Source organism: Octopus sinensis, linkage group LG9 (assembly GCF_006345805.1).
Source record: "Octopus sinensis linkage group LG9, ASM634580v1, whole genome shotgun sequence".
Lineage (NCBI taxonomy): Eukaryota > Metazoa > Mollusca > Cephalopoda > Octopoda > Octopodidae > Octopus > Octopus sinensis.
In genome coordinates, this window is record NC_043005.1 from 59540061 (window position 1) to 59553062 (window position 13002).

General features: G+C 35.2%; 1 protein-coding gene across 1 annotated transcript in view; it reads left to right on the forward strand.

Annotated features, from left to right (window-relative positions):
* The window catches only part of LOC115215434 (cilia- and flagella-associated protein 65-like), a 1408515-nt gene that overhangs the window by 1336857 nt on the left and 58656 nt on the right, over positions 1-13002 (forward strand). The window contains exon 42 of the mRNA XM_029784597.2: positions 4941-5214. Coding sequence (XP_029640457.2) covers positions 4941-5214 — 274 coding nt within the window. The remainder of the gene's footprint in view (positions 1-4940; positions 5215-13002) is intronic.

The following is a 13002-nucleotide window of genomic DNA, read 5'->3' on the forward strand; positions in this document are numbered from 1 at the left end:
GTGGATTAGTAATATTTTGGTAGAAATGACTGATTGTCCCTCTTAGCGTTTGGCATGTAATATAATGCCTCCTGGCTGTATGTATAATTATGCCTCTATATATTAAATTAATATGTTCAATAAGAAATAATTATTCGAAATTTTTTCTCTTATGAGGTTTTTACGCTATTACCTGACAATTTTCTTGTTAAGTTTTCTTATTAAGTAGTTGTCCTTAATTGCAATATATATATATAGATATATATATATATATATATATCTATATATATATATATATATATATATGTAAATAATAATAATGGTATTTATATAAGCTAAATCTTATAGCGATCACCGTGCAATGACTGAGGAAAATAATCGCATAATGTGGCATATAAGCACTCGACAGAAAAAAAAGTAGGTTTCCCAATGGCAGGGGACTCGAACGCACATCACTTTAATAACACAACTGTGTTAGCATTACACGAAGGATGTTGGTTATTCCAGGACTGTGTGTGGTAATGAACGGAATCGTATTTTCATTTACTTTTTCCTTAGGTGTCCGTAGTTGGGTAATGTTCAGTGTCGTCGGCTTTTAATTCCTTCATTAATTAATCTAAGGGGTATTTCTGCATTGTGGAGAAGACTTTGAGTTCGTCGAGTTGGATTGCACGTATTTTGGGGTCAGATTTGTCTTGCCATGCTCTATGGAATGTTTCTTTTGATGTGTGATGGATGGCAAGAGTAGAAATTTAAACAGTGATGTGTGTCAGTTTTTAGGTAAAATATGTCTGTTGTGACTGTGGAGGTCTGTATTTTTATGTGGATATCCAGGAAGATTAGTTAATTGCAACTGGATTTTGTCGTGAAATTGATGGATGGGTGAAGTGTGTTCAGTATATTGTTAAAATATGTTCAGATCTTCATTCGATTTGTTCCAGAAGATGAAGCAATCATCAAGGAAGCGTTTCCACTTTTTAATGATATATTTCTTATATTCCTGATCAAAAGCTTTTGCAATTTCCTCATAAAGTTTTTCTTCCAAGTGTCCCATAACTACGTTTGTATATGAAGGCGCAAACCGCGTACCCATAGCAGTGCCATTTACTATCGACATGTTTTATTGTCGAATCTAAAGGTATTTTCCTCTAGCACTAAGCGTGTGGCCTTGGTGATGAAGTCAGTCTTGAAGCGTTCATTTATCCGTTCTCTATGATTCTCTACCCTGTGTTTGATTGCTTCTAGCGAGGTATATTAGTATAGATATTGGTGACATGGAAAATTGTATGTATAGTAACTTCTGTGACAGCGAGGGGGGTGTGTTGAATGAAATTTATGCCATCCTGTACATAGCTGGGTATTAAAAGGTACAAAGGTTTAAGGAGTATATCCAAAAATGATTTAGTTGTTGTGTTGGTGCTTGAGGTCCAGCAACTATTGGTCACAGTTTGAGGTCAGCAGGGCTTAGTATTTTTTACGTAATGTTTTTTTTCAATATTCAATTATGTGCATCACACCTAACACTCTATACATACATACATACATACATAAAAACATACATACATATATATATATATATATACACACACATACGTATATATATATACATACGCATATGTGCATACATCTATACATATAATATTATATAGCATGTATGTATTATATAAATGTATATATATATATATATATATATAATATAATAAATAGATATGTCTATTTTTTCCTTGTTAACAATATTAATAGCATTCAGTAAATCAGTATATATATCCATCATTTTCGGTTACAATGTCTTATTGACGAGTTGCTTTCTTCGCTTCCCTGAAGAGAAGATTACATTTTGTTACGCATTCTATTCCCCTTTGGAATAATACCAGTGATATTTCGAAACATGTATCGGAAGTAAAATAATTTGAATAACACTGCGTTAACTCCCTATATATAATATATATATATATATATATATATATATATTTTATATATATATATATATATATATAATATATATATATATATTATATATACAAATTGAGAAGAAAACAAACAACATAGAGAACGACCCGCATTCATCGTTAGCTGTTTTCCTAGTCTCGTATTTCTAGCATTTAACAATAATATACACTTGCGATAAAACAGTTGCTCCCGCAAAGTAAATTAAATAAAATTTGATGAAGGATCGTTCTTTATGCTGCTTGTTTTGTTTTCCATCATGTGTTTCGTTGTTCTAAATAATAGTTAATGTTCCATCTAATCGCTCTTCGGCTTTTCTTGTTGCATACGTGTTTCATGACGACTTGTGCTCGCGTATATATATATATATATATATATAATATATATATATATATATATTATTTATATATATATATATATACATATATATATACGTATGTATAACGTATGATGTATGTACATATACGTATGTATATATACATATATATATATACGACAGCGTAACGAAGGATCAAAATGGGCTTGCAGCCCGATCCCGGCCTAAATTTGCAGCAAAAAACACAGGGAAATCATGCCCCCATGATCCCGGACCAGGGGGGAAAATAAAGGATCAAATAGGGACGGAAAAACTATATAGACTTGGACCGGAAATGTACAATGAGAAAGGAAACCGTATAGGAATGGTAGATGAGGAGTTCAGCTGATGGGGAAAGGTGTTTGCTAGTTACATCGGGCTGAGAATCCACCAAGGGAAGGTGTGCCAGAAGAAAACAATTCAACAACGCGGGTTGATAAACCATAAGACGTGTGGCCAGAACCCCCCGGAAAATAACCATAGCGAGGTTCATTCCACAGCTGAATCGGAACAGTCAAAGAGACTGATAGGCGTGAAGAAGACAAAGGTTAAGTGGCCGAAAGCAAATGACGCAGCGAGTTATAAAAAAAATGACGACGAGGTAGCAAGAATGACCACCAAACACAAAGGCGACGACGAACAAAAAGCGCGAGCTAAAACTACGCGCCTTCACTAGTCAGTTAAGGTGAGACAGTGTCACGTGACAACTTGCTGGGGCTGCCTGCTGGAGGCTGTGCGGCAGGTACTTAAAGGGAAAAATTTGACAAGACAGTCAGTCACCGGCTGACACTCGCTGTCGATACATCGAAGAGGCCAGGGAACAGAAGAAAGAAGACATGCACCCAACACCAGAGCTGAAGACACCTCCGAAAGGGGGGGGGGGCACGTCAAAACGGTAGAGGAGTAGGGACCGAAACCGGACGTGTTTCCTCCTGATAATGTTTTGAGCTAACTGGATCCTATAAAGAAGTTGTTGTGGTAGCAGACCACGAAACACGGTTGTAATTCCTTCCTATGATTGAACGACACGCATCCTCTTTCATGTAGGTTTTATTATATATATATATATATATATATATATATATATATATATATATATATATGCACTAAAAATTAATATAAACAGCCAGGCACAATCTAATAATATAAAAGAAAAATTAAATCGTCATTAAGGGTGCCGAAACACTTACATTATTTGAAATAAGAGTTAAAACAGACTTAATGCTGTGAGAAGAGTACAAGCATATTTACTGGTTGATCCTCAACACGGTCATGATATGGTTATCTCCCCTGGCAGGATATGTATATATCTGCGCTCATTTTACAGCGTTAATAGTTTTTCAGATCTTATTTCAAGTAATGTAGGTGCTTTTGCACTCTTAGTCACACTTTATGACGACTGTATATACATACATACATTCATACACACATATATATATATATATATGATATATGCATATACATACATACATACACACACACACACTCACACACACACACGTATATATATATATATATATATATATATATATATATATATATATATATATATACATACATGTGTATATATGGGTACAAGACGTCACCAACAGTAAACAACATGAAATACGAAGACAAATGAGTTGAATACGTGAACGAAACAAATGGGAAACAGGACAACTAGCATAAAGAATGACCCTTCATCAAAGTTGTCGGCTTTCTATCCACTCCTACACTCACGCACGCACATATATATTAAATAAAGTTTCGTACATTCACACCCATACGCGTATAGTAGCATAACGTACTGACGCACATCATTCTTTCCTACCTTTATGCCTTGATAAGATTCTCTTCAAACGCATACATGTGTATTTAGTATAAATTATTTAGATGTTATCAATTTTTGAAATCAAATTAAATATCTTGATATCTAATTCTCATTTTGTCATTATTTGCAATTTCGCATACAACTCTCCTGTGATCATAATCTTATTTGTCTTTATTAGTATATTAAGTGCAACGGGAATAGGAGAGCTAATTGATAAATAAATAAATAAATAAATAAATAACAGTATTTGCATTAAAAATGATTAAAACAGAAGGGGGATGAGAAGTGAGTGGAGAAAAACTTAATATAAGAGTTCAGTAGTTCAGTGACATATATATGACAGACTGTAAGTTATCATTTCACATCTTTGCTTGAACATTATATCGGATTCAATCGCGTCTTTATAGAGTGATTAGGAATACGAGCTTATTCAGTACTATTTCAGAATTTGACTAATCTTTCTCTTAATAGCAGATTTTAGCTACTGCTTTTTAGTGACATAAGTATTTATATTAAAAAATCTTGAATTAAAGAACATATCTTATCTGAGAGTCATAAAATTTAGATAAACACACCAACAATTGGTGTTGAGATAAGATAATAAAATTGATTTTAAAATTTAATTTTGATTGGAAATCTAAATTCCGATAGCATTTTAACTCCAGTCTCAGAAATTATTTTCGTTATTATAAATGTCGTTGCATTATTAATCGGAAATTTGAGTTTGTAAAATATGTACCAAAAAAAAAAAAAGAAAAGAAAATTGATTCGAATTTGATAAATTGCTAATATTGTTGTGATAATAATTACAAGATTATCGGCTGTTATGTTATCAATTCTATTTTCTAGAGGTTTGCTCAGCGACTCTTATTTCATAGAATCACTGCTTAATATGAAAAACGAGAAGGTCAATTATTATCAACAGTTTGTTTCAATGCCCCCACGAAGCAATGAAATCCGCTCTCAAGCAGTGGCGACATCGCCATATCACGAGGTCGTGAAGAGCACAAAGCGAGATCATGTGGATGGAGAAATCGTAAAGAACCACGAGTCAAAAGATTTCCGAGACAAAGACACACCAGAGAAGCCACCACATGATTTGGCAAGAAGTTATACTACACCAGTGAGTAAATTCTTTCTTTCAATTACGTACTAGTCTCATACACATGCACACATGAGCCACCCCCAAATTTACATACATACTCGCACACAGCCACATATATCAAACGATCATAAATAAAGCTCGAGAATCTGTTTCTTCCATCGATCGCAATGTCTGAAGAGAGACCGGTTTGTATATTTAGAATACACTAGCAGTATCGCCCGGCGTTGCTCGGGTTTGTTTCGACCCTTTAAAATTGGAATTTTTGAAAAGTAAAAATTTTGCATTATGTTAGCTTGTTATTCTCTTTAAGTGAACATTTTTCTGGTTGAAATACACCGAAAAATGGCGACACAGCAGTCAAACAATCGTAAAAAGTAGGGATTTTCATAGAAAAAAAGCACCTTTTTGATGTAAATCATTTTTGGTCTTAATATGGTCCGATTTGAAGTTTTTCTTCTACGGAAGGAAGAGCAAGTCTTCTATCATAGTCTCAATTTTGGTCAACTTGCGCCGCAGGGTCTCGGAGGAGATAGTGTTAGTTGAAGGCTACCAAACCTGCCATACTCAGACAACTTCAGCTTTATATATATAGATTTTAAACAGACGAAATATGAAGTGTTTGCTTGTCATTCTAGCAATTAGAGTTCTTTCTTGTCAAATAATTACGGTATTATGGTAAATGTTTGGTGAGAGCGCGATTTGAACATTTTTTTTTATTTAGTTTATAATCGTAATCCACGAGAAAGAGAGAGAGAAAAAGAAAGAGACAGAGAGGAGAAACGAAAGAGAGGGCGAGAAAGAGAGAGGGAGGTGGAGAAAGAGAGACAGAAAGGGAGAGGAAGAAAAAGTTTCACTGGCAAACAAAAATACATAAACCTCACTACTTCACTGGTACTCTGTTATTATTATTATTATTATTATTATTATTATTATTATTATTATTATTATTATTATTATTATTATTATTATTAATATTATTATTATTATTGAGTGAGAGAGTAGTGTATGCCATCAAAGTGACTCTGGGGTAAAATATACGAAGTTATCATTTCACATATACGAAGCCCAGTATACCCTTCATGACTACTCGTCTGATAATGGTACACCAGGCACATGCATCACAACCAAAAGTGCGCGACATGGTGATCGTATATCAAGATAAACAACGCATGACCTTTCAGGTGGGGCCCAGTTGGAATTTTCTTCTGGACGAGTAGCCCATCTTGCCCAAAAGGTCCCTGAATAAGGATTGTTTAAGGATGTTGAACAAATCACCGATGTTTCCATGGAGAGAGAGAGAGGTGTGTGTTGATGTGTGTGTGTGTGTGTGAGGGAGAGCGTGACAGCGTACATTTTAAAAGTTACTTTTCCTCGCATCTTTTTTGAGTGAGTGACTGACAGAGAGAGAGAGAAAGAGAGAGAGAGAGAGAGAGAGAGAGAGAGAGAGAAAGAGTGATAGCGTTACGCCTTTCTCTCTTTCTCTCTCTCAGTTAAACACACACTAAAAAGTGATGCGAGAAAAAGTAATAAATTAAATTTACGCTCCCCCTCTCTGTCTCTCTGTCTCACACACACTTTCTTTCTCTCTTTCCGATAACACACACATCTCTCTCTCAGTCAATCACTCACACACTCACTCAAAAAAGATGCGACCAAAAAAAAATTAAAAAACGTACGCTGTTACTCTTTCTCTCAGACACACAATCACAGCGTACATTTATAAAATTTGTTTCTCCTGCATCTTTTTTGTGTGTGTTGTCGAAAAGAGAGAGAGGGTGAAGTGTGTGTTGCAGTATGTGTGTGGGAGAGAGAGAGAGAGTGAGATAGCGTAAATTTTATTTTACTTTTTGTCGCGTCTTTTTAGTGTGTTTGAGGAGAGAGTGAGAGAGAGAGAGAGAGAGAAAGGGCGTTACGCTATTACTCTTCTTCAGTCAATCCCTAAAAAAAAGATACAACGAAAAATAAATTTTTAAAATGTACGCTGTCACTCTCTGTCCCTCTACCTCACCCACCCACCCAAACGCATACAAATCAACACACAGCTTCACTTCACCTTTGCAAGAAGGGAACTTAACACATGTTAGCAAACTTACATATTTCACCGACGTTTAAAATTGGTAAAAGTTATGGTTGAAAATCGATTTTTACCGCTATTCGCGCGTCTCGGGAAAAAATAGGTTGACAAAAGCACAGCCATGGTCGTGACCAATGTCCTCCTAAAATTGGAGCGACTCGCGTGCTAATTTGTGAACGTACATATATTACATTCACGTACACGCACACGCGCACATCCTGCCTTTTATAGATTATTATTATTATTGTTGTTATTATTATTATCATTATTATTATTATATTATTATTATTATTTATTATTATTATTATTATTATTATTATATTATTATTATTATTAATATTATTATTATTATTGAGTGAGAGAGTAGTGTATGCCATCAAAGTGACTCTGGGGTAAAATATACGAAGTTATCATTTCACATATACGAAGCCCAGTATACCCTTCATGACTACTCGTCTGATAATGGTACACCAGGCACATGCATCACAACCAAAAGTGCGCGACATGGTGATCGTATATCAAGATAAACAACGCATGACCTTTCAGGTGGGGCCCAGTTGGAATTTTCTTCTGGACGAGTAGCCCATCTTGCCCAAAAGGTCCCTGAATAAGGATTGTTTAAGGATGTTGAACAATCACCGATGTTTCCATGGAGAGAGAGAGAGGTGTGTGTTGATGTGTGTGTGTGTGTGTGAGGGAGAGCGTGACAGCGTACATTTTAAAAGTTACTTTTCCTCGCATCTTTTTTGAGTGAGTGACTGACAGAGAGAGAGAGAAAGAGAGAGAGAGAGAGAGAGAGAGAGAGAGAGAGAAGAGTGATAGCGTTACGCCTTTCTCTCTTTCTCTCTCTCAGTTAAACACACACTAAAAAGTGATGCGAGAAAAAGTAAATAAATTAAATTTACGCTCCCCCTCTCTGTCTCTCTGTCTCACACACACTTTCTTTCTCTCTTTCCGATAACACACACATCTCTCTCTCAGTCAATCACTCACACACTCACTCAAAAAAGGATGCGACCAAAAATAAAATTAAAAAACGTACGCTGTTACTCTTTCTCTCAGACACACAATCACAGCGTACATTTATAAAATTTGTTTCTCCTTGCATCTTTTTTTGTGTGTGTTGTCGAAAAGAGAGAGAGGGTGAAGTGTGTGTTGCAGTATGTGTGTGGGAGAGAGAGAGAGAGTGAGATAGCGTAAATTTTATTTTACTTTTTGTCGCGTCTTTTTTAGTGTGTTTGAGAGAGAGTGAGAGAGAGAGAGAGAGAGAAAGGGCGTTACGCTATTACTCTTCTTTCAGTCAATCCCTAAAAAAAAGATACAACGAAAAATAAATTTTTAAAATGTACGCTGTCACTCTCTGTCCCTCTACCTCACCCACCCACCCAAACGCATACAAATCAACACACAGCTTCACTTCACCTTTGCAAGAAGGGAACTTAACACATGTTAGCAAACTTACATATTTCACCGACGTTTAAAATTGGTAAAAGTTATGGTTGAAAATCGATTTTTACCGCTATTCGCGCGTCTCGGGAAAAAATAGGTTGACAAAAGCACAGCCATGGTCGTGACCAATGTCCTCCTAAAATTGGAGCGACTCGCGTGCTAATTTGTGAACGTACATATATTACATTCACGTACACGCACACGCGCACATCCTGCCTTTTATAGATTATTATTATTATTGTTGTTATTATTATTATCATTATTATTATTATTATTATTATTATTATTATTATTATTATTATTATTATTATTATTATTATCATTATTATTATTATTTTATTATTATTATTATATGAAATCTCACAACTTATATTGCTGTGTATGGTAGAAAGTGCCAGCCGTCTACAGCCAGCAGACTAGGTAACACTTGTTTACTGGTCATGCTTTAAGAACCCTTCGAAGAATTCTTTTACTTCCAAACAATGCTGATTTTTGTAGGTGTTCTACCTTCACACTTGCACTGATATTTTTCAGTCAAGCTGGTTGTTGAGTGCTGATACTTCCAAGTGCACCAATTAATATTGGTACCTCGTCTACTCTCTTCATTGACCACATCCTCCGTATATCCCACTTTAAATCGTAATAGTTGTTTATTTATTATTCTTCTTTCACATTGAACCTGTTGTCACCGTGACATGCTATGTCGATAGTCATACGTTATTTCTTTTTTATTCACCACAACCATGTCCGGTGATTGCACTGGACCTTTAAATCCCAGAGGATTTTGCAGTTCTCATTTTCAGTGACTCCTTTTGGGGTTTATTCATACCACAACTTTCCGGTAGGCCGTGATTTCGATAGAACTCCCAATGGATCATACTTACCATATTATCATGGCGCCGTTTGTGTTCGCATTGTACCAATTTCGGACATTCGCTAATGATATGCCATAGCGTTTCATCTTTCTCAACACACATTCTGAATTTGTCACTATCAGTGGTGTTATCATTTCTGCACTTCATGTAATTGGTCTTTAACGCCTGTTCCATATGAATGCTTCTGTCTCTATCTTCATGTTACTTCTCCTCATCCATAGGCAGTGGTCCTCTGTATCTGTCTTGGCGTTCATATCTCTTGCAAACGGACCTTACATTTTTTCCTTACATGCCTTTTCTTTTTTCTGTTCCTTTCTTGTTATTATAATTATTGTTATTTGCATCTTTGTTACAGTCACTTGCCGAGACACACCCAGTGTCCAAGGGCGAGTGAAGTGTAAGATGTGTTATAATATGAATGAAAGCTTGGGGGAGGGAAGGTAATGGAGTATCTTCATGTAATACAACGTAGATATTTAAATGAATAGGGTTTTTCTAAGGATGTAGGCAGTATTTGCCACCATAATCTTTTGAATTTCTCAGGGCTCTCCTGAGATATGATTTAGATGTTTCTGACATACCTGTTTTTATCATACCTAAGTCGCCTACAATAACAGCAACAGTTCTCGTTTTAAGATGCCACATCTTAAATATAAGTTCCTTATATTTATTTAGACTGTCAAATTACTTGACAGATATATCAGATATATTTTTACTAGTGGGAACACTTACATCTATGTTAGTGTACAAGTATTTTCTTCCCTGCCTTTAATGATTATGTTTAGTCGCTTAACCGGGATCGTTCTGTCAGTGTTGACTGGAAAATCCCAGAGGATAGTGACATTTTTACCTTCAACGACTGGCTCAGGATGGTGTCCGTACCAGTAAGTAGGAGTGCTGATTTTGTAGTGTTTCCATACTTTCCAATGTAAATACTGTTGTACCCTGTCGTGGCGATTTTCATATTCGTTTGGTGTCAGCACAGGAAATCCCGAGACGATATGGTGTATTGTTTCGTTAAACGTACCGCAGAATCTGCATTTAGGGTCAAAACAGTTTCCAAGAAAGGTAGCCTGCTAGTTTTTTTTGTGGGCAAGCTTTGGTCTTATGCGACCAATATGAAACCTTCATTCTCTGCTTTCAGTCCTGAACTTATCAACAACTGATAGGTTGTTGCTTGATGTACATCAGCATTCCGACTTCGTAGTATATGCTGTCCATGCAGAGGCTTCTGTCTCCAGCGCTTCTCAATTTGTTCCTGACCGCTCTTTTTTGCAGTTTGCTTGATCCATTTTGGTTGTTTTGTGACAGTGTATATCAGGTTCTTCAGCTATTTTAAAGTTAATACCAAGTTTCGTTGCGATTTGCAAGCTTCTTGACAATCGAATGTGATTTTTGCTTATTATTATTGTTGTTGTTGTTGTATTTATTATTGTTGTTGTTGTTGTTGTTATTGTTATTGTTGTTGTTGTTGTTATTATTTTTATTAGTAGTTGTAGTAGTAAGTCTCATAGGATTGTTTAGGTCATCTGTTACTGGTCTCTAATATGTCATAGATAAAACACAGTCGCTGCTCGTAAAAATGATAATGTTAGAAGAAAAACGTAGACCAGGCAGCTGACGTTAAATTTTTTCTGGGACCGAACAGTAGAAAGTGGTGTTGTAGATATCCGTCAAGTGGCCTTGTGTATGAGTAGTTAAACTACCCTATAGGTACATAAATGTTGACGTGGTGAGAAAGAGTCACGTTGGCAGATAATCGTAATGTAGCTGGAGTGTGATAGGCAAGGTGAAGTGAAAAGAAGGTGAGTTGAAATCGAAAGAAGTTGACTCCACAGAGAGGGAGACATCGTGTGATGGATGTTGCCATCACTCTTATAAATTAAGGAAAATGCATTTCTCAGCTTTTAATTATAATAAAACTTTTTAAACAATACATAATTCGAAATTTCATAACTATTTCTATTTAAATGTGCGAATCTGTTGGAGCGAAATTTCACCTCAGGAGAAGTGCTATTACTTTGGAAATAGGCCTAATTTTTTAAAAAATTGATTTTACCTCAGCTAAATAACTAATGAGCAGGACTGCATGAAATAATTAATGTAGGTCTCATAGAATTTCTAAACCATTTTTAAATCGAGGAACAGGAATAAATTCTGTGTAGCAAATAACTAGTTTTCCATCAACTGCAGTTAGATCATGTGATGGTAAGCAGATTTAAAGGGGCGAATAACAGAATTGATTTTAATTCAGATAATAAATGGTTAGATATTGTCATTTTGGTGGAATTTGAACACTGATGTCCTCTAACTTTAGAGAAAAATTTTCAAATTAAATAAATTTCGAAAGGTACATTTTGAATAACCACGTATATCATAATTTATTACTTCTTTCACTCTACAAATTTGGAAATATAAATATTCAGAAATACTCGTAATATTCGTCCTGTTATTGTATCAGAGTATTTCATGTTTCGCTTACTACTGAAAACTTTGAACAATTACAGCACGTCAGTTTGCCTTTAAGAGACACGTGAATTAGTTGAAATTTCATTTCTAATTCTCATTAGACCTCTACGGTGATAGTTCATAGTGCAAATACATTTCTGATCCATCATGAAGTAATAAATGGCACTATTAATGGAATATAATCTGGTTAACACAGGATCACGCATTTTAGGCTGTAAAGATTTTATAATTTATCCAGAAACAAATAATTCAATTTAATAAATTGTAATAAATTCTAAATAGGAAATTTAAATTTGTGGTTATGAATTTTATGTTTTGCTCGTTTTACAAATCCTCAGTGTAAATAACGTCTGTATTGCGGCTATTGTAGTAGCATAGTTTAAGGTATAGCAGTTGTTTTCGTATTTGGCCAGTGACTATGTAAGAAACTTGCGTCTCTATTGAGTTTTTATATTGATTAAAGATCATAGATAGCTGTTATATTGAGTTTTCATTTTTCCTCAATAGTCTCGCAGTTATACGCTATTTGTTTGAGACGCTTTTATTGTCACTGTCAGATATAGACACTGTGTTGGCCCTGTCAGTACAGACGCACCGAAATGTCGAAGAGAAGAGAGCTGGAAGTAGAGAAAGTTACGCCAGTACTCATCTGATAAACATTTCCAGGGAATTAAACTGGACCAATATGCAATGAAGCTGAAGGTAACAACTGAATTGAGACGGACACTTATGACCTCAAGGTCAACATTCTCACCACTATGTCATACCTTTTTTACAGTACTTCTATCTATCTATCTATCTATCTATCTATCTATCTATCTATCTATCTATCTATCTATCTATCTATCTATCTATCTATCTATCTATCTATCTATCTATCTAGCAAAGCACTAGCCATAGATAGAAATAGAGTAGAGGGTGAGCTAGTTAAGAAGCTAG